This window comes from Xyrauchen texanus, chromosome 5 (assembly GCF_025860055.1).
Source record: "Xyrauchen texanus isolate HMW12.3.18 chromosome 5, RBS_HiC_50CHRs, whole genome shotgun sequence".
Taxonomy (NCBI): domain Eukaryota; kingdom Metazoa; phylum Chordata; class Actinopteri; order Cypriniformes; family Catostomidae; genus Xyrauchen; species Xyrauchen texanus.
Window position 1 is genome coordinate 31,841,735 of NC_068280.1, and position 26,992 is coordinate 31,868,726.

Genomic DNA, 26,992 nt, shown 5'->3' on the forward strand with positions numbered 1-26,992 from the left:
TGGTGAACGTAGAAAGTCATCCGTACATTTCATTCATACTATGTACTACAGAAATAGAATGATAGTGTGCTCTTATTAGCTAGAGTCACATGTACAGAGCAGAATTAAAAGTGCTAATTTCTTTTGCATTAATCATTTTATCATGCTCTTACAAGTTAAGCTATTTTTTTTCCAAGTTAAAAATACAATAAAATGTTAAATACTTTAACAACTTTGAAAAAAGACACTGCATGTGGTTTGATAGCTCTTGTTTAATTGTTCAATCTAAAAAAAAAAAAAAAAAAAAAAGAAGAAAAAGAGCTAAACAATTTTACATTTTTTAAGCACAAGCAATAAAGTAAAACTTCTGAGTGGAAAGAAAATATTTACAGAATGTTCACATTAATTTCTCTCAGTACAGTTCTAAAGTGTGTGTGTGTGTGTGCGTGTGTATGTCTGTGGTTTTGGCAATAAGATGTTTGATCAGATATACAAACATCACACAGATATCAGTCTTCTCTCTTTAAACCTTTACAGTGTGAATATAATGTACATGTTACTTCTTGGTGGGAACTCCCTCAGAATAGTCCTCCAATACTCCATTCAGATGATCATTATGAGTCTTAAACCGTCTCTTTCTCTGTGTTCCTGGTTTCTTCCTCTTCTGAATGGGTGCCTGTAACAGCCAATCACAAATCATATTACCCACATGGCAACCGTCCACACCCACACAAATATGCATGAACCAGCCAATCTGGAGTGTGTGCGTTAAGTCTCTCTGTGTTTATTTGTATGCATGCAAGAGATAAAACACACTAGTTTCTTTGGTCCAGTTTCCTGCATGGATGATATGCCCTGTTTCTGTAGGTATTCTTCGATCTTTTCCTCATCTATGGAATCAACAGGGACACTGCGCCACAGCTTCTGAAACTCTGGAGAACCCACAACACTTAAATCACAATAGAGAAGCCCCACCCAAAGCGTTTCTTAGATTCAAGGAAAGCTTATTTTAACAGACAGTACCCCACAGTGCTGTATCCACTGGTCCTCAGGCAATATTAATTACAACTCATTTATTATGATCACAAACCTTCATCAACAACAAACTGACAGTGCTTGTCATTGTAGAATAGAATCTTCTTCTTGTCTGGCCTGGTCACAAATATAATCTGATCCCCAAGAGCCTGCACAAAATAAACCAAAAATAAATACTTAAAAAGTATGCTTTTTTTTTTTTTTTGCATCTTTATTCATGAGAAATACACATTACAGAACATAGAATGTTGACTAATAATAGGGCATACGGGACTAGCAGAAGTGGGTTAAGAAATGTATATCCAAATAAGGTGCAGTAAGAGTCTTTGAAAAATACTGACAATGTGTCCTTCAATACATTGAGGTTTCAGAGGTCCTGAGGAATTAATGAACCATCTAGAATAATTTCAACATGTTTTTTCTTCTGTACTTCTGTGTGAAAGTACGAAAGTGTGTTACTTTAATAGCCTTGGCTGCGTTGGGTAGACCCTCTTCAACATCATCGAGTAACACTCCTCCTAGTCCCAGCTGATCGTGTTTGTCCAGTAGTCTTAGCAGAGCTTTCTTATCCTTCAGATGATATTTGGGTTTAAAGGCATATTTCCCTTCCCGCACATCTATTTTAGGATTACTTGCTAATGCCTGAAGAGAGGGAGAATGAGAAGGAAAAAAAGAAAATTAGGTTTTCCATTTTTTCACAGAATTGTATTTCTTTCTAAATCAAACATGCCTGCTTTTCCCCCTCACACAACCTCTGTAAAAACCTGAGTTTGATGAGTTTGCAGGTTAGTGTATGAAACTGGTGTAATTGTGGAAACTGAACGATTAGAAATTATAAGGCAATTTCTCTGTATGTAGCCTTGAAGAGGTTTCATTCAAGCTGTCAAACCACAAAAAGACACACTTGTAACAGAAAATACATTGTGTGGGCCATTTGAAAGATACATATACACAATAAATCATCCAGTGATGGCTATAGTAAATAATCATGATTATGATTTGGGCTGAATTTAATTGAAAACTATGCAAGTTGATATCTGTGGTACTGCAGAATTTTGAGCAGCCTCCGGAGATGGTGAGCACTGGTGTTTATACTTTCGAAGAGAATAATTGTTTTGAAATTTATAATGTGCCATGTCGTACGACAGACGCGTCCAGTGTACGACCCCCTTTAATTTACACTGCCGCTCAGACTTTACCAGTTGTGTTGAGAAATATGTATGAAGAAACAAATAATATTGTGCAACGGGCAGCCCAATTTATATCTTAAAAAAAAAAAGAAAAATGCTGAAATATATCTATAATCATCAAGAAAAAATTTGGAATAACGATGTGTGGAAAAGGCATAGCTAGTTCTCGAAAATTTACAAATCCATGTATTCCATCAATAAATATGATCTTATATTGCATATACTATATTTCATTAAATGTTTATTGTTTAACTTATAATTAGTATTAACAAGTATTTACATTGATTTGTAGACCATGTGCTAAAAATCGGTACTGTCTCTTTAAGAAAACCAGAAGTTGTAAATGAGAGCATATTAATGAAAGAGGCCTTTAATGGCTTGTTTACCTCATCTATGCTTTTTGTGAATAGAATTAAATGTTTATCTTTTGTTGTTTTTGATCAACAATTGATGTTAAAGAACAAAAAGAATATTAAAGAAACTTTTTCAAATGACAAATGGATTGCGTAGATCTGGTCTTTGGACACATTACATGGAATGAGTCAAATCAAACCCTTACTCTCAACACACAGTGAAATAATGCTGAATTTCTTAGCCAAAATACTAAATCACTGGCGAGTTACATCTGAACATTTACCAACTAGAGGCTAATCACAGATATTTTTGGTAGCATAGTGTGAAATTTGGTCTCATATGTGAATTTGTCTCATAGTAGAGAGTTACGCATATAGTAAAACACTGATGTTGGGATTTAAGAATCAATATTGAGATCTTTCAAATGACGATTGCGATGAATCAGAAAATCTATATTTTTACCCAGTCCTAATTTTATTATACCAAAACATTCTCCAATACAAATAATTATTTTCCAGGACATTTAGGTAAGTTTCTAATTTACATACATTTTCCATGACTAGAAAACTGCATTCAGGTTTTACAGGATGCGTGAAAACCTTGGAAAACCATAACTAAAGCTACATTTCTTGTTGCGCCACCTAGATCTTTGGGCCAACTTTCAGCGTAAAATAACAACTGGTAGTTCAAGTACTGCTGACTTTTTCTCAGTATCCAATCCTCACATTTATGAATTCCTTTCTTTTAATTATTAGGGATGCACCGAAATGAAAATTCTGGGCCGAAACTGAAACCGAAAATCCAGGATGCACTTGGCCGAAAACCGAAACCGAAATTTTTACCTATTTAAAAAAAAATAAAAAATGTGTATAATTGTATTAATTTGATACTTTTTCATTAATTTCATGAATTTAATGAATCTGAATTGAAAAACTACAAACCAATAAAATAAATCACACTTTTATTGAAAGTAACACACCAATATTGGACAAAAAATATATTAAAACTATATTAAATATTATTCTTTCAGTTCTGTAAAAATCTAATTTTACAGATTTTATTAACAACTATCCAAATAATGTAAAGTTTTAGAAAACTATTATATGCAAAACAACAGTCAAGTAATGAACTTAGCTAACATCTTTCAAAAAGTTTAAATATGCAACAGTAATTTTTATTAAAACAACAGGCAGAACACAGAATGGCAGAGGGCCTCTATTCCACTGATCTATATATAACTATAATATATAATTATATATATATATAGATCAGTGCTCTATTCTGTTTATGTAAACGTATGTACACTTTAAGTGAAAATTATTGTGCAAAACAACAGTGCAAAACAGCAGTAATTGAACTAAATCCAACCTCAACTGTAAACGACAGATGTATCCTCGAGTGAAGAACAAGTGTAATGTAATTGCTATACACATCATATTGGACCGCTTTCTATTTAAGTACAAGTGACAGGTTTCTCTTCAAGAACAAAAGTGGCTAAACTTTCTGACAGTCTCTCCTGTCAGAAATCTCATCAAGAACATGAGATGCTGCACTGAACAGACTCTCACTCTCTGTGCTGGTGCTTGGGCAGATAAATACCTGTGCGCAATCCGCGCAAGCAAAGGAAAGCGGTCTTTGTTTATGCGACCGTAGTCAAGGGGATTGTCGCTTCTGGCGTAGTTCAGCGAGATATGTCTCAAGCTGTGGTGTAGCAGCGCTAGTTGTTGCACTGCTGTGGATCGGGGCGCTTTCCTGTAGAATCTCTTGCTGTACTCTGTGTATATATATCTTGAAAGTTCTGCTGAACAAACACTGCAGATCGCAAATGTGATGTCCTTATCAGAAACTTTGAAGAATTTCCACACCGCTGACATGATCAGCCTTTGTTTGGTAGCGCCGTTGTGGAATTATCTAACAGCCGTGATAAGGGCTAGATCGATCCAGATTGAAATCAGAGCACTGAGGGGCGGGGCGAGGCGGTATATATTTTCGGCTCATATTTTCAGCTTTATTTCTCTTTCGGCCGAAAACCGAAAGTGCCATTTTCGGCCGAAAATTTTCGGCGGCCGAAATTTCGGTGCATCCCTATTAATTATGTTATAAAAATATCACGATTGCAGACATTGTGTTTCCTGATGCGGACAACCACTTTATACACTCCCACATTATTGGTAACTACAGAGATTACAATCCCTTCTAATCCTGTACAAGAATTTGCAGTCATCCACCCAAAGAGTGATTATTAGACAGTTCTGTTCATAAAAAGAAAGATGTCTTTAAAGTAATACACTTACAAGGTAATTGGCTTGGATAGCATGTATTTTCTGTGGTAATTCACAGATATGATCATTAGATATTAAGTTGCAAATAACCCACCAAAGTCTTTTCATCATGACCAGAAACAGACATGCACACACACCTCACTCATGAGCCATTGCTTCTGCTTCATGCCGATGTCCAGCAGTTTGGTCTCATCCAGAATCTCCTCTAGAGTCAGATGATAAGTATCACCTCTCTGGTGCCTTGTCTGAAAGACAGAGAACCAGACAAAGAGATGTAAAAACAGTTTAAAAAGTGTCACAGCTACATCTACTATACATCTGTGGCTTACAATCTGGCAGGCTTTAATTACTGTCATTTTAGAGATTACATTTACTGTGTGGGAACTGCAAAGCCTGACAAAAAAAAAAAAAAAAAAAAAAACTGACGAACTGCTTACAATAACGTAAAACAACAGAAAAATTACAGCAGATTACGTGGAACTCATATACACTTCTGAGATAAAGGGAGGCAGTATTTAATCAGTTCAGTTCATATGGCATTTCTACTGCAGCAGTACAAGTAGTGACACAGGAAAAGATTAAAGTGAGCGTGACAGTGTATCTGTTACCTTCATATAGTTGACAATTCGTGCCAGAACCCCAAACTTGTATCCTGAACTCCCCGAGAGAGCTTTGAGATTAAAGGAGCCATTGCTGGGATCTGAAGGGAAAAAAAGACAAACAAAACAAGGAGGATGAGAAGAAATCAGTCAAAATTGTTTAGAAAACTGCAGCAACTAAAAGGCTATTATTAGAACTTTGAAAATCAATTCTCTAAAGCAACAGCACAAACAATGACTTGGCCAGCATAGCAGAATTCAACCATTTCTCCTTCAAGTAGTTCCACTCATCCCTTTGCATGCATGTTATTTATTTATTAAATTGTTTTTTGGCTAAAATGATAATGCTCTCAGCTACCAAATAAGAGTGTAGTATTTGAACAGTACTAATACGTTTGACTAAATTTAACTTAATTCAATACATATTTCCTGAAAATAAGTGCAGATTCAGTTTGGGCCAAGCAATGAAACGGTGTTTTCAAGCTACTAGTGCCCTTAATTAATTGCAAATGATCAAAATACATAAAAGGTATATAAATAATTATATTGCGTTTGTAAAATTTACCATACCAGATTGTTTTGTGACAATTAAATTAAAGATACACTTAAAAAAATAAGATTAAAGTGTAAGTGCCATTAAAAGCAAAGTAGCATTAAAATGGCAACATTATGCTATTTTGGTTTGTGACTATCAAATTTCCAGAAAATCTTTGATAACGCTAAAACTAAATCGGTTTTGATTTTGTTAATCTTTTCAAAAGTGGCTTGATTAGTAAAAAGCAAGAATTTTTGCTTTACCAATTGAGAAAGTTAAGGAATGAGGGTGAGAATCAGTGGCGTAGTCACAGGTGTTCCAGGGTATGCAAATGCAATGCAAAACGTCAGCATGTTCAACCAAATCATGATTTTTTTTTAATGCTAATAAATAGCAAGGGTGAAAAAAAAATGCATTGATGTGATGGAAATTCCACACAACTATTACAGAATTTAATAATCGTCAGTAATCACTATTGTAAGATTATATATGCAGAATTATTAAAACAACATATATCTGGATCTACGAAAAAAAATAATGATGTAAATCACCGGCGTTCAGCCAGAACCCCCACCCAGTTACACCAGACTTCTCTTTTGTAAGGTTACCAGGACCATCAGATTTGCACAACTCCAAGACATTTCATCTTAATCTAACCTTGCTAGATAATTCTGAAAATCACTTTGAACTGTGGTAACTTGAACAGTGTGACATATTAATGATTATAGCCTGATGTACCTCTTTAAAATGTGTGTAGCGATGTGCAAATCACCTATAATTGATAAATATAAATCTAAAAAATGTTATGATTCATCTCATTCTACTAAGAATAGTAACTATAAGGTTTAACTTGATAAAATACAATGATGTGTAAAACCAATATGATTTTGTAACCAGGGATTTTCATGTTTTATTACCTACACGTATAACATCCATAAAAAAAATGTCATGGTTAGTATGTCAGCATTTGTTTGGGTATGAAGAAAAATCTGATGAAAATGAATATCACATCTCTTGTACCATTCTCAAGATATAAAAGCTCATGATTAAATATGCACTATTTTTGAGCGGGACATTTTTAAGAGTCTGAAACAAAGGACCATAACTCAACTGTCGGAAAAGACAGCACAATTGACCATGCAACTCTGAAAAGTCACTTCTGATTGGCGCAGGACACCACTGGAGGATGCGGCCAATCTCAGTTCAAATAGTTACAAAAAGGAAGGGCTTGCGCTCCTCAGCTGCTCTTGCGCTCTTCAGCTGCTCTTGCGCTCTTCACTCATCTCTTTCGCTCCCCTGACGGCCAGGTCCTCCCATGTGAGATCCACGGCAGCTCGGTACTCGATGTCCCGAGAAGGAAAAGGCCTCACTTCACAGCTAAAATCATCATCTCATACAGACAATACATTCGATCATACAGAAGTTAAACATCGACGGAACGAACTTTCGACCAAGACCCAAACAACACAAAGAACGCAAGGAAACACCACAAAGACAAGCAAGTACATCTCCAATATTGTGCTCAAAGTGCTGGTGTATTAATTAAATAATTTGGGTAGTCCGGTAGCAAATCGATGTAGACACAAAGAAGAATAAATGGTTCTTAAGGTATTTTCAACAGACTCCGTAAAGTTCATCTTCACTGTACTGATCAGTTATTTCACATTCGGTCACTTTTCACCAACCGGTCTCATGTATATATGAGATAGATTAGATTTATGTTAGAATAATAATAAAGTTTGTCTGTGTTAAGACAACTTGACTGTAGTATATTTTGATAAATAATCTCATCCCTGTTTCTGAAAGTTTTCGCTTCTAAACTGTACCTAAATACAGGTGATATTATTTTCAATAAGCCATGAGAATAATATCGCTCCAATAAGTGAATTAATCATAATTCCCTTATTAAAGCTAATTCCTTACAGTAGAAATTGTGAGCTGTTACAACTAGACGTTGTATTACGATTTCAATGGTGGAGAATCTATTAAAGGCAAATAATGTAGTCATTTATCTAATTTATAATGGTTGTCGAATGCGACTAATTCCATTATACATTTCACAAATCACGTTTAATCTAGTCCATAGCTCACATATTTCGAGACCCTAAATTCCCTCTTAAATTTAGCATGCGTGCAAAATACCCATTTTAACTGACCCCGTCCACATCTCTAAATTATATATGTAATACCCTACACTATACTATTGCCCAATGTGTTACCGAGGCGTACTCTCGTAACAGATGGGGAGTGCGTGAAACTGAGAAAACAAGCACGCACTTTAAATTAAGAAAGTTCATGCAGATGAGTTCAGGTTTCTGCATCATTATTCTTAATTGCGTGCATCCATATGAGCAAAATATGCTAATTGTTGTGCTTTTCTTACCAATTACAATATGTATTACATATTATGGAATATTCTGAGAATAACTATGGAAAGTTACAGTAATAAGCTTTTACTTGTGTTGATTATGTAATCATAACGTGAAATAGGCCTATGCCAGAGGTCAGAAATCTATGGCAAGCGTGCCAGCATTGGCATGCATAGGGGTAATCATAGGAGTAAGCAACAGCGAGAGAGAAGTAGACTATTTTATTTATATAAATTCCGCACCTGCATTCCAATCTAAATCTTTATGTAATCGTTCCTCATGATCATGCAGCGTATTTTCATGAGCTGAATGGGAGGCTAAACAAAATAGCCTGCTCCTCTCTCACTGTTGCTTGCATTCTAGTGATTACATGACAACAATGTCATAATATAAGAAATATTTAAGATTCCTTACAATTTCGTGATCAGTAATCAAACAAGCATTTGTGACATTAACTGGGTTAACATTAACTGTGTTTTCTTTCATTGAAGCACTTTCACAAGATGCTCCGTGAAATTTCACAATACGATTGGGGGCGTCGGCACAGCATGTCAAAGAGGTTGCTGAACCCTGGCCTACGCAATTAAGTTGATAATTCTGTGACCCTACTTAATATAGAAATTATATTTATCTGCCTAGATACATTAGTTCATTTATATTTAAATTTAATGGATCAGTAATGTTCCCATTAGATAAAAAAACAAACAAACTATAGAGCGCAACAGTGCATACCCACTTTTTCAGTCATCGGAGTTCCAGCAGTATTTTTCCCATAGACTTTTCATAAAATCCTTCATAAAAGAGTTGTAAGCCATGATCAAACCCAACCAGCTCCGAGGTAAATCACAACATCACAAAATTAGTTTGAGGCAAAAAAAAAAAATCAGACAAAGACTAAATGTACAAGACTCGCTGTCTTGCATGAGGGCATGGACTACAATCCCATGAAGTATAGCGTATGATGTCATTGAATAAAAATGTATGAGAATATATAAAACTATTGATTTTAAGTTGTTAATTATAAGTATTGAAACAATATATTTTCCTTTTATTGCTAAATATTCTGATATGTACAAATAGATAAGTTTAAGGGTGAAGAAATACCGACTCAATTACTTCATTCACAGTGCGTCATGGAGTGGGTTGGCCGCAGTTCTCTGATTGGTGAAGCTTTTATTGCTGGACCATGGGTTTAGTTGTTTACCATGAATTCAGCTTTAAAACATGATTTTTAAACAAAGAAGTTGAAATAACGCAGACGGATGGCTTCAATGGAAGCATATACCATCTTTAATGATCTCATTGCTCAAGGTAGGTCTGTTTTTAAAGGTTTATAAGTTATCGTTAAAAATCAATTAGTCTCAGGAAAAGATTAATGGGATTTTTACTTCCGGAACCAGACTGTTGCGCTCTATTATGCACACTGAAAAAACTAATTTTAACCTAAAATTGTGATTCATTTGGTAACATCTTAATTAACTGGTTTGATTGAAGTCAGAAATGTTACATTCTGACAAAGAATCAACCTGAATACATTAGGTTACATCAACAAACTCATTTTAAGGATTAGATCAGGGAAATAGCTCTTTAAGGCAAGGACTGAAGGCTTTTACAATGCAAATAGTCCCTCCATTTAGACTACACACTAAACTAGTAGTCCAAGTAGGACATACATTTAAAAAGCCTTTACTGAATCATGCTATTAGGTTAACATTTAATAAACTGACGCATTGCAGTTTAGAAAGCCTTCATCAGGGGGCCTGGGTAGCTCAGTGAATATTGATGCTGACTACCACCCCTGGAGTCGTGAGTTCGAATCCAGGGTGTGCTGAGTGACTCCAGCCAGGTCTCATAAGCAACCAAATTGGCCCGGTTGCTAGGGAGGGTAGAGTCACATGGGGTACCCTCCTCGTGGTCGCGATTCTTGCTCTCAATGGGGTACGTGGTAAGTGGTGTAAGGATCGCAGAGAGTAGCATGAGCCTCCACATGCTGGGAGTTTCCAAGGTGTCATGCACAACAAGACACGTGACAACTGAGACTTGTCCTCCGCCACCCGGATTGAGGTGAGTAACCACGGCACCACGATTGAGAGCAAGAACTACTAAGTAGTGGGAATTGGCCATTCCAAATTGGGAAGAAAAGGGGGTGAAAAAAAAAAAAACGGTACATTTTTGTCTTAAAATAAGTATGAATCGTTCCAAAATAATCAAATCGTGTTGGGATTTCAGATTTTATGATAAAATATTCAAGATTCTGTTTTTTCATGGAAAGGTGTGCAAAAAAAATACTTACAGTTTTCAGTTGATTTGGCTAATCCAATGGCTCAGCTTGTTGAAATTCCAGTAAAGCTAAAATTGCTTACAGTACCACATTTGGATAAAATAACAGGCCTTTGATTAAAGTGCTATTTGTTTAGTGCATTATAACCTAACAAAGGGCAAAAAAAAAAATGTATATAGAAATAATGAATGCAATTGGTGTCAATAGTACATGCCACTTTATTGTGCTACAGTTCTTGCACATCCTGTTTTTCATGGTGTACCCAGTTCCTTGTCTCTGGCTAAGCTATTGTTGAGAATGTAAATATTAAAATGCTACACCACTCGCCTGCATAATGTAAGAAAAAAAAAAAAGAAGGAAAACTTTAAAACATTTGCGCACACTGAATCTTGCAAAGACACTTTTACTGTGATTTAGCAAACCCAGTGACCAAATAAACTGAACAGAATGATTAAAGTCTGCATTTTCATTTAATACACCACATTTAGAATATAAATGCCAAACTTATGTAAAAAGTTCCCAAGTCATTCAGGCTTAATAAATCTATATCAAATATAATGTCACTATTTGAAAAGGCATTAAAATATAAGCTGCAAAAAGGAAAGACTGGAAATAGAAGCACTATTTTCTTTCCTATGGCATTCTACATATGTAGCCCCTCCTGGTCCTTCACTGGTAAAAATAGGTATACGGTTTCATAAAAAAAAAAAAAAAAAAAAAAAAGCATAACAGAACATAATTGTTTTTACATAAAACAAACAAGGTTTTCATATTTCTCGCATTTTCTCTTTGATTTTCAGAGCTTATTCTGTTTTCACACTAGTCCTCTCTATCCAAAACTGTCGCTCAAAAAAAAAAAGCTCTCGCATCATTTCCCCATCCTCCTCCACACCCTGTTCTCAATATGGATCCCAGCCAGTCTCAGTCGCATCTTGGCACTGACAAATGAATGATTCATACTGTGGGTGTGACCCATTGCTGAGAGCAGATGCATTAGACATTAGAGGTTGGATATCTCTTGCTTTGAGAGACAGAACAGCAAGCCAAAGGCATTGAAGCAGGGACTCAGAACAACCTGTGCTGAGCAGTGAGAGAGAGAGAGAGAGAGTGGCAAAGGGCGAGAAAGACAACAGAGAAGCAGGAGACCGGAGAGAGGGGGAAAAGGCTGCTCCATCAACCTGCATCAGGTATGTCCAGCTATTTATTCCCCACTGCAGAATGAAACTAAAATCACACACACACACACAGACAGAGCATCCATTTTAATGGATATATTCAGTTATTTTCCATTGTCATTATAAGACATCATATGCATCATACACACTAACAAAAACAAAACAAAGTTACATCACATGCACATTTTCTATCACAAACATATTAAAGGCAAAGCAAGCACTGGATGTCGGTCAGAAGTGAAACCGTACACACAAACACAGATTGCAGACCAGACAGTTGAAGGTGACTGCACAAGAGCATCAAACTGAGAACTGAATATTTATAGAGGACCAATATCATTTAGATGACGGTATGTGATTTTAACATGTGGAAAAACATTACACAAGTATTTAGGGAAAAGTATGACAGTACTAAGAGAAGCTGTATGCATGAGCAGGGGGTCTTTGGAGAGCAGTCCAAGGAGAAACCATCTGTCTGCTTTTAGGGGGGGGGGTCTACAAGAATTAGCTAAACTAAGGTCACAGGGTCTCCAAAAGGAACCTCTTTTATACAAATAAAAACAGGACCTGTGACATGAGGCTTAATAAATGAAGACCTCCTTCATCAGATGAATGTGAAGAGCGAGTCTCCTTGGCGATAGATGGACTTTCTCATGTGAGTCATGGTGCTGTATTCCTCCAGGAGTGTATGCGCACGATCAGACACGCATGAGAAAAGCATTAGCTTGGCTCATGTTACAGCTAACCTGCTTGCAGTACATCAACACCTCTGATGCTAAACAGAAAAGTGTGCACATATCCTGATTTAGTCACACTGAGAAACATGAACTATGTAAAACCTTTGGAAGAACATCTGAATGTCCTTCAGACATCAAACCGTTTGAGAAATGTTTTAAACAGAAAGCTAAAGCTATCTGCATTAACATTACTTCAGCCTCCACACTGCATTAAATCTGTACAAGACACACAAAGTCCACTCAACCAAACTAGGTCAGCAGTTTCATCTCATTAATTCTCTTAGTTTAAATGAACAAACCTATTGGGATTGTCAAAACTACTGGTACATTGGTTACCTCTTCAATACTAGATAAAAAGAAGATGTAATTACACATATACCAGTCATTCTGAAGTACCGGTAGTGCCTGACGAGCGCTGTTTATAAATGCTCATATCAGTATTAGTGCGCATGCCTGTAGACCTATAGTATAAATACAGCTCAAAGGCAAAAATGTACTTTAGTTTCTGCTTGCCGGTACATTTCACGCACAGCGCGAGTGTCAGAAATTTCATCATTCGCACAGTATGCGTGTAGACTGTCCACGTGCAGCCTAGTTTTTCCAGATATGCGGACAGTTCACCAGATATCAAAACACTTCATCTGGGGTATAGATTAACTTAATATATACTTATATTGTAACCGAGCCAAGTCTCTGTCATTTCAAAATAAGAGTATTCATGTGTTTCAGGCTTGTTTATAGTTAAAAGTCTCATGCTATGAATCAAATTTATCTGGTTATTATTGGAATTTTGATTGTATAAACTGCTTTTGGGATTTGAATCATTGTGGACATTGTGTCTGCTCCCTTCACAGTAAGGAAAGACTAAGTATTTTTTTATCTTTCTATAAATCGATTTAAAACTTGATGAAACGATCAAGATGTGCTTTAACTGCAGACTTTCAGCTTTAATTTGAGGGTATTTACATCCAAATCAGGTGAACGGTGTAGGAATTACAACAGTTTGTATATGTGCCTCCCACTTTTTAAGGGACCAAAAGTAATGGGACAGATTAACAATCATAAATCAAACTTTCACTTTTTAATACTTGGTTGCAAATCCTTTGCAGTCAATTACAGCCTGAAGTCTGGAACACATAGACATCACCAGACGCTGGGTTTCATCCCTGGTGATGCTCTGCCAGGCCTCTACTGCAACTGTCTTCAGTTCCTGCTTGTTCTTGGGGCATTTTCCCTTCAGTTTTGTCTTCAGCAAGTGAAATGCATGCTCAATCGGATTCAGGTCAGGTGATTGACTTGGCCATTGCATAACATTCCACTTCTTTCCCTTAAAAAACTCTTTGGTTGATTTCGCAGTATGCTTCGGGTCATTGTCCATCTTTACTGTGAAGCGCCGTCCAATGAGTTCTGAAGCATTTGGCTGAATATGAGCAGATAATATTGCCCGAAACACTTCAGAATTTATCCTGCTGATTTTGACAGCAGTCACATCATCAATAAATACAAGAGAACCAGTTCCATTGGCAGCCATACATGCCCACGCCATGACACGACCACCACCATGCTTCACTGATGAGGTGGTATGCTTTGGATCATGAGCAGTTCCTTTCCTTCTCCATACTCTTCTCTTCCCATCACTCTGGTACAAGTTGATCTTTGTCTCATCTGTCCATAGGATGTTGTTCCAGAACTGTGAAGGCTTTTTTAGATGTTGTTTGGCAAACTCTAATCTGGCCAACTGTTGTGAAGGGTGTTTTCTTCACCAGGGAAAGAATTCTTCGGTCATCCACCACAGTTGTTTTCCGTGGTCTTCCGGGTCTTTTGGTGTTGCTGAGCTCACCGGTGCATTCTTTCTTTTAAGAATGTTCCAAACAGTTGATTTGGCCACACCTAATGTTTTTGCTATCTATCTAAATGCAAATAGCACACTTGAAATGAACTCTGGACCGTTTATCTACTCCTTGTAAATGGGATAATGAGGGAATAACACACACCTGGCCATGGAACAGCTGAGCAGCCAATTGTCACATTACTTTTGGTCCCTTAAAAAGTGGGAGGCACATATACAAACTGTTGTAATTCCTACACTGTTCACCTGATTTGGATGTAAATACCCTCAAATTAAAGCTGAAAGTCTGCAGTTAAAGCACATCTTGTTCGTTTCATTTAAAATCCATTGTGGTGGTGTTTAGAGCCAGACAGATTAGAATTGTGTCGATGTCCCAATATTTATGGACCTGACTGTATATATATTAGAGCTCGACCGATTTATCGGCAGGCCGATATTATCGGCCGATATTAGGCATTTTCCAAACTATCGGTATCTGCGTTTATAATGGCCGATAAATGAATATTTAAAAAAAAAAAAAAAAAAAAAACAAAACGGACGAAACACCCTTCAACCATGTCATGAGTGTTGGAGTTGTATAGTTTGTCCACCAGAGGGCACTCTACACCGTCCCTGTTGGCAACACTCGTGTATAACACGCCACACATCCTGCAATCTGCTGATCCAGCCAGAGTCGGGCAGAGAGAATCAGTTATCCGCGAGTGAGATCATCGGTGAAGTGTGTTCATGCCATGGTGAGTTGGTCACATACATTGCTTGAATAACAATTAAAAGAACATCCCCATCAGTTCTCTTAACTCAAATAAGCATGACAAAATTTGTGACTATCATGTCCAGTTTTGCTGCTGTTAAATAAGCCGAGAGTGAAGCGGAATTAGCTAGTAATAATTACGTTACGTTGTTACAGTGTAGTTGACTGACTGTCCTTTTAACTTTTGACGACGTGACTGAAGTATTTCTTTAATAGCGCGTGACAGATATAGCAATGAGTATCATCTCTCCTTGGCCTGTTATATTGAAAATGTATGTTTTACAATTTGCAGTATGACGTTATCCATTGCTAAATTATGGCTCATCATAGACTAGCTAACCACAAAGCTAGCTAATGCCACTATCATCAGTGGAAGACTGCTAACGTTAACAGTAATGAGCTTGGAAACCACAACAAACTTTTTCTGCCTAAATAAAGTAATGATTATTACTGTATTTATAACTAGCATATCTCTAGTTACAGTCCCTGCATTGTAAAATGTAAGTTAGACTTGCGAGGAGTGAACATTTAGACAGAGAAAAAGTATCAAACGTATCTTGTGCATAAAAGACAAAGTTAGCTTTTCTTTTACATGATGTGTGTGAATCCAACGACGCCAAGTGTGCGTTGCAGACTGTCGTTCAGCCCTGCATTAACGAGTCACATAATGGATTTAGAATCGCTAAATAATAGGTTTTAGAAGGCAGGCAGCAACTGATGATTGAAAATGGTTTGATGTAGCTTGATGGAAAGAATTTAAAAAGTGCAGGTAAAGGGATAAGCAAGCTGACATTGTAATTATAAGGTAGCTTATAAGGCAATGTAGGGAGTGGGACTAACCAACCGTTTCACCAGACTGTCAGTTTTGGCAAGGCAGTACCTCTCCTGTCCACCCTCCTCTGTGGCGAGCGAAAGAGTGTTCAGCACCATAGGGAATATTTATGAGTATAGGCGAAGCTCTTTGAAAGGAGATAATGCAGAGAAACTTTGCTTCTTGTACTACAACCTGCCTCTGCTGGACTGGAGCTATTGAGGATTGACTGATTCAGTACACTACCTCATATATACGGTTAGCAATATATAAGTAGTATAGTTTAAAGTTATATTTATGAAGCTATACTAAGTCTTTTAATACTGGTAACTTTGATTTGGTTGTTGTTGTTTTTGTGTTTTTGTTCAAAGGACTTTACGTTTCATATCTTAAGTCTGTATTTTTATACATTTTATTTATCAGAACTTTAATATATTTTGATGTTCCTCTGTTCTGTTGTGACAATAAAAGAAACAAGTTTCTTTTTAAAATGCATTATCATATTATTTTAGTTAAAACTCATAAATAACTACAAATAACTAATGTTAGGGAAATCTGTTAATGTTTTGTTGCGCGTTTCTGAAAAAAAAAAAATAAATAAAAAATATCGGCCGATATATCGGTTTATCGGATTTTAAACCCAACAAATATTTGTATCGGTATCGGCCTTCAAAATCCTTTATCGGTCGGGCTCTAATATATATATATATATATTTCAGACCCATAAGTGCTTGGCTGTGCATGAGATGGAACGAAATTGTGAAAAAAAGACCCTAGCTTTAATAGACCCACAACAGTCTATTATGTTGTTAATCAAACAACATTGAAAAGAAACAACACTCACTGTTCTTTGTTTTTATTACTATACTCTTAGTTTATAATTAATTCTCTCTTATTAATACTGTTGATCCTGGAGAGAAGACGGTGGAGCTTACATGATCAATCTTCATTCAGCTACTGAATTCGAGTGTCGGGATGGAGAAGTCTTTGCAGTTTGCTGGTTTTATATGTTGTCTCTGACCCTGTACAAGGCCAATATTAAAAAATTATACATAGAAAAAAGTGTCTGAAATAGTGTATTGCATGTACTTTATATGACCAAAATAATGTAGACACACACTTCTAATTTACAAGTTTGGTTACACCATTAATTCCAGTGAAGTCAAATCATAATGACAATCCAATGGCATTCTAGGGCATTGTGAACTTCCAACCTTGTGGCAAGAGTTTGGGAAGAGCCCTTTTCTATTTCAGCATGACAATGCCCTTGTGCACAAAGTGAGGTCTATCAAGAAATGGTTTATTTCATCTGGTGATGAAGGTTTTCATTAGCCTGTACAAAGTCCAGACATAAACCCCATTGAAAATCTTTGGGGTGAACTGGAACGGCAAATGTGAGCCAGGCCAGTGTCTGACCTCACTGATGCTCTTGTGTCTGAATAGGTGCAAATCCCTGCAGCCATGTTACTACATACTGTAAAGTGGAAAGACTTCCCAGAAGAGTAAAGCTGTTATTGCAGCAAATGGGTATTTGTTGCCAATGGTTTTGAAATGAAGTGTTCATTAAGCACACAGTGTCCACATACTTATGGCCACATTGTGTTTGCCACTTAATTGTGTGTGTGGACCCAGTGCAAGCATGTGCCAAGTCGAGCCACAAGTGGGTTTGCGAAATCACGCATGCACAGTTCTGATAGGCTGGGTCAAGTGCAGTTTATTTTGGAGGTTCTTCACTGGCTATACTTCATTCCTTGCAACATTGATATACATAAAGCCAGTCCATTCATAAGAATTTGGCAGTATGCAATGCATTAGAAGAATAGAAAGACATATTGTGTCTTGCACTCCTTTTAACAATGCCCTTGCTGTGAACTCTTACCCATTTGTTTGCCATCGTTTCAGTTCTATGGTCTGCACGCATGCGCCCACAGATAGTGGAAACACTCCCACTCATGCCCACTTGAGCTGGCATTAAAATTATGCTTAGAATTAGCGCTCGCGAAAATTGTATGAGATGACGTGTCTAGTGTGGTCACGAAAATAGAGCCCCATGTGTTGAATCTCATTCATCTTTAATATGATGCATTATGCACTGCAATTTATTTACAACCTTGCTTTTCCTCCAGAATGCTCTTTTTGGTGGCATAAAAACAATGTCAAAATGTCTACATTCTTCTCTCTGCTATATCATTCCATCATTCTTTCCCTCCTCATCTTCCTCTTTCATGATTAACTGTCTATTCATCTCTGTGCAGTATGAACATGTCCAGCAGTTCTGCTCTGATCCAGCAGATCTATCCCTTCCATGATGGTTGGAATATTGCCTGCTTCATCATCCTCCTCTTCATCCTCACCATCCTCTCGCTTGCCACACTGGCACTACTCTATGAAATGCTGGACTACGGATGCTTCACCAAGACCAAAATGTCCGCGACCAGCACCGTCCATGCGATGAGGTGGTTTAGCTGTAACTATGGAGACAGCAGACACTGTTATCCTAGGAACTACAGCAAGAGAGTGGTGGAAACAGTTGCAGATTTGGATGGATTGGAGTCCCTTAAAAACACACTGCACATGTACTGAGAAACACTCTACTCCCACTAGCTCCAACAGCAATACACAGAACAGGTGTCCTTAAATAATCAATATCTCCACCAGAAAGAGAGGAAAATCTTGCTTGAGTGTTTGCACGTCATTGTCTCTTCTGCATATAGTTTGTGTTCAGTATTCCAGAACTATTATGTGATGCTGAATGATGTGTTTATATGTAACCTTCCCTATGAGTGGGGTCACCTATAGTTTACACAGTCAGTATTTAAGTCAGTATTGTGGAATTCATAAGCTACATATGATTCTCCTTACAACACACACGGTTTAAATATAGGGATTGTTTACATTCACATTTAGATGGGAATCCTTGATGCGCGCGCATGTTTGTGTGTGTGTGTGTGTGTATATATATATATATATATACACACACATATATATATATATATAGACTGTGTCATGATTGTTGGTGCCAGATGAGCTGGTTTGAGTATTTCTGTAACTGCTGATCTCCTGGGATTTCAAAAAAATCAAAAAACATCCAGTGATTGGCAGTTCTGTGGATGGAAATGCCTTGTTGATGACAGAGGTCAACAGAGAATGGCCAGACTGGTTTGAACTGACAAAATCTTCAGTAACTACATAATGGCTCTGTACAATTGTGTTGAGAACAATAGCATCTCAGAAGATGCGGGTTGGTGGTCTTTTGGGAGAACGAGGGAGACCTACACAATATTAGGCAGGTGGTTTTAATGTTGTGGCTGATCGGTGTAATATATATATATATTATATATATAAAAATATTAGGGATGGGCATTCATCAATAATTTGGTATTTGAATATTTAAGCTCAAACTAATATTCGAAAATTTTATTATTTAAATGAAGGTAATTAATGAGAAAGTTGTCAAATTAGTTTAGTTATAAAGGTTGCATCACCATTAAAAAAAACAAGCTTCTAATTATATTCAAAATAAGCTTATATCATGCGCTATGTTTTATTTATTTATTTAAACAAGCATTGCGTGAAAACAAAATAAGAATAGAATTAAAACATTTAAGCTCACGCGAAGAAAAAGAAACCGCTAAAGTATTAGACAGATGCAGTTAATGTACACAACGAGTATAAACACTCAACATATAATAATGTTTATATTGTATCTCATGTAATATTTTTGTTGAGAAAAACAAGCAAATCCACATGCTGCTCAGTAAACTATCCTCATTTGTAAACACCAGTTTAAATGATGGAATGTCCCTTACATTAGCTAGCATAGTCTTTCACGGATGCCATGATTGTTGTTTACATAAGCGTCACAGGGATTATGTTGCTACAGGGACAGTGCTTCCTGATGAGCTGCACATATACGAGAGTAAAGTGTACACCGCTTATCAGGTACATTTAAACAGTAACCCAGCTTCCCCTTCTGTCGCTCTCTCCACGTTGTGTCAGAGAAGCGACACTAGGGGTCTCTCTTGAGCGTCGATATTCACCTCTGAACTATGAAAAAAGGCCAATGAGAGTTGGCAACCAGTTTTTGCATGTCCCGCCCCCGGACATACGGGTATTTAAGCGGCGCAAATACGGGAGTTCATTCAGAAAATTTCTTCGGAGCCGATGGTCGTGTCTGCAATTGCTGCGTGTTACACACAGAGTTCCTGTCATTCCTCTGCTGCATGCTGTTGGATTCCACAGCGCACAACAGCGGCTTTCTCCTGTTTGTACAGCTGTGCATTCCTGCCCCTGGGCGCTTCGACAGTGCAGATCATAAAAGAACTCTCACGAGTCCTTTTTTCATAAAAGAGTGATTTTATTTAAGAGTAATTTCCTCTAAAAGAGCAAAACACAGCGGCGTTGAACGTCGTTTTAAGGACGCGTCTTTATAAAGATGCCTTTCCGACCCTGTGTTTTTTCTGGATGCGGTAGAGTGCTCTCCGCTTCAGACGGCCACAGGCGTTGTCTCGTGTGTCTGAGTAGCGATCACACCGAGGCTGCGTTTGTGGATGGTTCATGTTCTCACTGCGAGAACATGACCATGACAACGTTGCGGTCGCGGCTTGCTTACAACCGTGAGCAAGCCACTCCAGCCACCTCCCGTGTTGCTGCTCCTTCCCACGGGATTGAGGACGATGCGGCTGGCGATGCAGGTGATTTGGGGATGGCAGCGGGTGCAGCTCCGCCGGGTACGCCCCCTCGGACCACCCGCACCCCAGCATGCTCGTTGATTCCCGTCCGTGCTCGAGGCGGCGGCATCGGAGGGCGTGGTATCTGATGCTGAGGACTCCCCTGGGCTGCCGCTTTCGGGCCTGCACGCCCAGGCTGAGGCCGACGCACAGATGACCGACATGCTTTCCCGGGCAGCCAACAGCGTGGGCTTGGACTGGAACCCTCCATCCTCCCCACAGCCATCACGGCTGGACGACTGGTTCCTGGGGTCTGGGCGCCGTTCACAGCCTCGCCCCCCCCCCCCGGTTCTGTTTTTCCCGGAAGTGCATGACGAGCTGACGTCTTCGTGGAGAGCACCCCTCTCCACTCGTCACACCGCCACAGGCTCGTCCGCCCTCGCCACCCTCGACGGCGGAGCGCGCCACGGGTATGCGCAGATTCCCCAGGTGAATAGGGCGGTTGCGATCAATCTATGCCCCGGAACCCCTACCACCTGGCGAGGTCGCCCCGTAATCCGTTCCCGGACCTGTAGAGCAACCTCCTCGCCGACAGCGAAGGCCTACAGCGCCACCGGAAGCGCCGCTTCCACCCTGCATGCCATGGCTCTCCTGCAGGTCCACCAAGCCAAGGCACTACGCAACATGCACGGGGGTGGCCCTGATCCCAACACGCTGCAGGAACTGCGCTCAGCGACCAACCTCGCCCTGAGAGCGACGAAGGTCACAGCGCAAGCGCTCGGGCAGGCGATGGCCACACTAGTAGTCAACTTTGGCTGAACATGGTCGAGATGCGTGAAGCCGACAAGACTCGCTTCCTCAACGCCCCTTTCTCCCAGTTCAGCCTCTTCTACGACACCGTCGAGGACTTTGCCCAGCAGTTCTCCACGGTAAAGAAGCAGACGGAGGCCATCTCTCACATCATGCCTCGCCGCAAGCCTGCCGCCACGGCCCATGCCCGTCTGCTCGCCGAGGGCGTCCTCCCGCGGCCAGAAGACAAGCTCCTGCTCCGCCTCAACCCGGGCCCAGCTCTCAGCCCCAGCGTCGAGCAAACCGCGGGAAGCGCACGCCCCCTGTCTCACAGAACCCCTCGAGGACCCGGAAGGTTCCCAGGTGCTCCTGAGACAACGCACCGAGAGCCCAAGACGTTAGCTCCGGAGGTGGTAAGACAGCTCTGTCCCCCGGTGGAGGGCCGGGAGGAGAATCCTTTGTTTTTTCATTTGCCGCACCCCTTAACAGGGGCTGCGGTACCCAAATTCTCAATAAAAGAGTTATTTCCTTTGTCTCTGGGGCACATGGCCCGCAAATGCCATTCTCACGGCACTCTGCTTTCAGGCCTCAACAGTCCCGGCTCCATGGATGCGGTGTCCCCGCCTTCAGCCTCACGACTGTTCCCCGGCCGGCCGGTTCAGACGAGTTCAGAGGACGCCAGCATCAGACCTCCTCCTCAGTCACGAACCCGCCCCCTACCGGGTGCGCGGAGCAAGGTAAGTGCTTTGAGTTTATTCTAAGCACCAGAGCCTCGGGACGCCACGTTGCCTCCCAACGCCATGTTACCTGTTCCACACCGCTGCGAAGCCCCGCCAGGTACATCCAAAAAACTCGTCCCCTTGGTGCTCCTAGCACGGAGCTTAGAGGCATGGCTTTCACTGCCCAACCTGTCACGCTGGCTGCACCGGACCATTCGACTTGGTTACGCAATTCAGTTTGCCAGGTCTCCGCCCCCCCTTCGTGGGCGTACATTTTTCTGCAGTACACGGCCAACATGTCCATTCCCTGCACGAAGAAATCGCCTCCCTTCTATTAAAGGACGCGATAGAGCCTGTCCCTCCAACCGAAACGAAGAAGGGTTTCTACAGCCCTTTGTTGTACCCAAGAAAGGCGGCGGCTTACGACCGATCTTGACCTGCGAGTTTTCAATCGGACCTTGTACAAACTCCCGTTCAAAATGCTCACCCAGAAACAAATTCTATCTGGCGTCCGGCATCTAGATTGGTTCGCATCGGTAGACCTGGAGGACGCGTACTTCCACGTCTCAATTCGCCCTCGACATCGACCCTTCCTACGGTTCACGTTCGATGGCCAGGCGTATCAGTACAAAGTCCTCCCCTTCGGCCTGTCTCTGTCCCCTCGCGTCTTCACGAAAGTCGCAGAGGCAGCTCTTGCCCCGCTCCAAGAAGCCGGCATACGCATACTCAATTACCTCGACGACTGGCTCATACTGGCCCACTCCCGAGAGTTACTATGCGCACACAGAGACCAGGTGCTCAGCCACCTCAGCCGTTTGGGGCTTCAGGTCAACTGGGAAAAGTAGCCTACATAAACCGCCAAGGTGGAGTACGCTCCCTCCACATGTCACAGCTCGCCCGTCGTCTCCTCTGGAGTCAGTAGCGACTCAAGTCACTGCGCGCCACTCACATCCCCGGCAACCTCAATGTGATAGCGGACGCGCTGTCAAGACAAAGCTTGCCTGGCGGAGAGTGGAGAATCCACCCCCAGTCGGTCCAGCTGATTTGGGACCAGTTTGGCAAGGCTCAGGTAGACCTGTTTGCCTCCCAAGAAACCTCCCACTGCCTGCTCTGGTATGCCCAGACATTGGCTCCCCTCGGGGCAGACGCGTTGGCACACAGCTGGCCTGCGGGGCTGCGCAAGTACGCATTTCCCCCAGTGAGCCTTCTCACACCCAGGCCGTGCCCCCCCCTGCGGGTCCGAGCCCACTCCACCAGGAGTGTTGCGTCCTCATGGGCACTGGCTAGGGGCACTGCCCTAGCAGACATTTGTAGAGCAGCGGGCTGGGCAACACCTAACACTTTTGCGAGATTCTACAATCTCCGAGTTGAGTCAGTATCGTCCCGTGTTTTCTCAGGTACGAGCCCGTAGAACTCGGTAGCACGCCCACAATCTGAATTGCTTGCACCTAGCGCCTTTCCCCCAACCAGGGGAAACGGTGCGCCTTCATTCCCAGGAGATCCCAGGTTTGGGACACTGGTTGATTCCTCCCTAGCCCTCGTGGGTCGCAGTTCAGCGGAGGAACTCACCAACCCAAGCCACTGCGGGTACCGCAAGCTAAACTGTACTGGTATAGGTGCTCCACAGGTAAGGCCTCCTTCGGACTCCCCCTGTGTGTAACACCACGGTTCTGTCCCCTCTGGCGAGCAGACTCCCGTGTTTCCCTTAGGCAGACACAGCTGCCTCGGTTGCCGTGCTGTATGTTCCCCCTCTATGAGGCTGGACCCACCACCGCACCAACTTTTCCACATAGGCCCTAAGTCAGGCCTCTGATGGTTTTGCCACTTAAACTTGCCTCCCCTCTCGGGTAGGCGTGGCATCCGCAGTGTCTTCTCCGCCCTGAATAAGGGCTAAGACCCCCTTCCCTCAATGCATGTAAGGGCCCCGGCCTTAGTTGCTCCAAGCGAGAAACATAGAGAGAAAAGAGGCCCGGCCAGGCTTGGCCCGTTCCCAGGTTGGCGGCCAGCACCTTGTTCCCCCCTCCAGGGTAACGATAAGGAATCCTGATGGCTTAAATGGGGAATTGGGGAAGGGTACGTGCAGCCTGATACAGTTGGTTGTCCTGCACGTAAGAATACCTGCTCGCTCCTGTATCAGCAGTTCACGTACACGGCTCAGCGCATGGCACTTTTATAAGTGGACCCCTAGTGTCGCTTCTCTGACACAACGTGGAGAGAGTGACAGAAGAGGAACGTCTAGGTTACGTATGTAACCTCCGTTCCCCGATGGAGGGAACGAGACGTTGTGTCTCCCCTGCCACGTCGCTGAGCCACTGCTGTGGCCGGACCATTTCCGGCTCCTCAGAAAAATCCTGAATGAACTCCTGTATTTGCGCCGCTTAAATACCCATATGTCCGGGGGCGGGACATGAAAATACTGGTTGCCAACTCTCATTGGCCTTTTTTCATAGTTCAGAGGTGAATATCGGCGCTCAAGAGAGACCCCTAGTGTCGCTTCTCTGACACAACGTCTCGTTCCCTCCATCGGGGAACGGAGGTTACATACGTAACCTAGACGTTTCTCACAGTAACCACATTCTCACAATAACCCGCTTATTTGGTGTCCATCTAAACGTACTGACAGACCCGTTTGCTCAACAAGTGTGATCAACTTGTGTCCACACTCAACAGCACCACCCAGTGAATTCGCCAATTTTAGTTTGTGTGTTCAGGATTTAACATGCATCTCACTGTATATATGGCCAGCAAAGCAAAACTTCGAAAATTCGAATAGTATTTTCACTATTCGAATAATTATTGCAGAATGAATATTCAACTACTTGTGCACATAGCTTTATCCCTATATATATGGGCTGTCAATTTAACACGTTAATTCAGTGCGATTAATTTGACTAAAAATAACGCGCTAAAAAAAATTAACGCCATTAAATCGCAATGCCCCCCGCACGTAATATGGAAGATTCCTGAGAAATGCAAGCTTGTAATACCACCGGTTTACTCCAGAGGGCAGTAAGTGAAACTTCAGCTGCATGGCAATGCACAGTTTATATAGTGAAGAAAAACACCCTTGAGCAGCAGAACAACACAAACATGCGTTACGTTCTTGCGTTCAAATGACTTGGAGCGCAAATCCGAACTAAGGGATCTCAATATGTGTTCTAAGTAATCGATTGACAGCCCTAATATATATATATATATATATATATATATATATATATATATATATATATATATATATAAAAATGGCATAATTGCAAATGCCTTAAAAGTTGTTTATTTAAATTATCTAATAAAAATCATACAAGCACAAAAAAGGTTTGGTTCCCATTTCAGTCATGCCAGATCTGATCAGTTGCTAAAATTAGAAATAATTAAATTAAAATTATCTAAATCTGTTTTTAAGGACAACAACTTACAAAAACATGCCTTTCATGAGATCTAGTCAAGTCAAATTTATTTATAAAGCACACTTAAAAACAAAAATTTTTACAAACATTAATAACAGAATTTAATAGAACTTATAAAATGTTAAAAAGAACAAATTAATAAAACATTATAAAACCTACACAGAAAACGATTACAATTCTCAACCAACATTATAGGCTAAAGAGAAAAAATGTGTCTTCAATTTAGATTTAAATATCGGCAGTGAGGAGGAAGACCTAACAGCAAATGGGAGTGCATTCCACAACCTGGGGGCCGCAACTACAAACGCCCGATCACCTTTAGTTTTCAAACGTGAACGAGGAACAAAGAGGAGTAACTGATTTGATGATCTAAGAGACTTAGCTGCAGAATGTAGATGGAGTAAATCAGCAATGTACTGAGGGGCTAAACCATGCAAGGCCTTATAATATACATCACAACCTTGAAATTTACTTTGTATCGAACTGGAAGCCAATGTAGGGAAGCGAGAACTGGGGTAATATGCTCTCTTTTCTTGGTACCCGTTAGGAGTCTAGCTGCTGCATTTTGGACTATTTGCAGACGTGAAAAAGAAGATTGAGACAGACCCACATATAAGGCGTTGCAGTAGTCCAGCCGGGATATAATAAGAGCATGAATTACTATTTCCAAGTCCTTCTGTGAGAGAAACTGTTTTAATTTAGCAATGGACCTTAGATGAAAAAAAACTTCCTTTAACAACAGCATTTATCTGCTTATCAAAAAATAAGTCAGAATCAAAGATGACACCTAAGTTCTTAACTCTATTGTGCATGGTTAAAGATAAAGTACCCAACTGATTTTCAATATCAGCGATATGTAGCGAAGAGCCAAAAGCAATGACCTCGGTTTTATCCTCATTAAGCATGAGGAAGTTTTCAGATATCCATAATTTAACTTCCTCAAGACAGGAGATGAGATTACTGATAGAACAACAATCGTTAGACCTGACAGGAAGGTAAAATTGTGTGTCATCAGCATAACAATGATAAGCTATACTGTATTTCTGAAAGATGGAGCCTAAAGGAAGCATATAAAGAGAAAAAAGCAGAGGACCCAATATGGAGCCTCCACCTGTTCTCACCTATTACAACTCTGCTCAGGTCTCAACACGTTTCCTAAAGCTAACAGAATAAACTGCAAAACAATATTACTAGCCTGTAATCCACAAGCCATCTTGAGAGTATACACCCCATCCAATATTTACAATTCGCAGAATGACACTTGACTCCAATGCCATTTTTTTCTTTCACATACACAAACCCAAATTATCCAAGGGCAGCTATGGGAGATGATCCTGAAGTGGTCCAGTTCCCCTGCGCCGCTGCTGAAATATGAGCACCGCTATTAAATTTCACAAGGTTAATTTAATATTCTTGATGCAACGTAACGCTTTCCAGCCCCATTCAGCGGTGCGCTTTCT

The 26,992-nt window shown here is 40.5% G+C and overlaps 1 protein-coding gene across 1 annotated transcript in view; it reads right to left on the minus strand.

Moving 5' to 3' along the window:
- Positions 1–239: 239 nt before the first annotated feature.
- Positions 240–26,992, minus strand: part of gtf2e2 (general transcription factor IIE, polypeptide 2, beta) — a 31,275-nt gene continuing 4,522 nt past the window's right edge. Inside the window, exons 3-8 of the mRNA XM_052127555.1 lie at positions 5,449–5,540; positions 4,978–5,085; positions 1,474–1,656; positions 1,070–1,163; positions 796–911; positions 240–655 (exon numbers count right to left, since the gene is read on the minus strand). Coding sequence (XP_051983515.1) covers positions 536–655; positions 796–911; positions 1,070–1,163; positions 1,474–1,656; positions 4,978–5,085; positions 5,449–5,540 — 713 coding nt within the window. The 3' untranslated portion in view covers positions 240–535. The remainder of the gene's footprint in view (positions 656–795; positions 912–1,069; positions 1,164–1,473; positions 1,657–4,977; positions 5,086–5,448; positions 5,541–26,992) is intronic.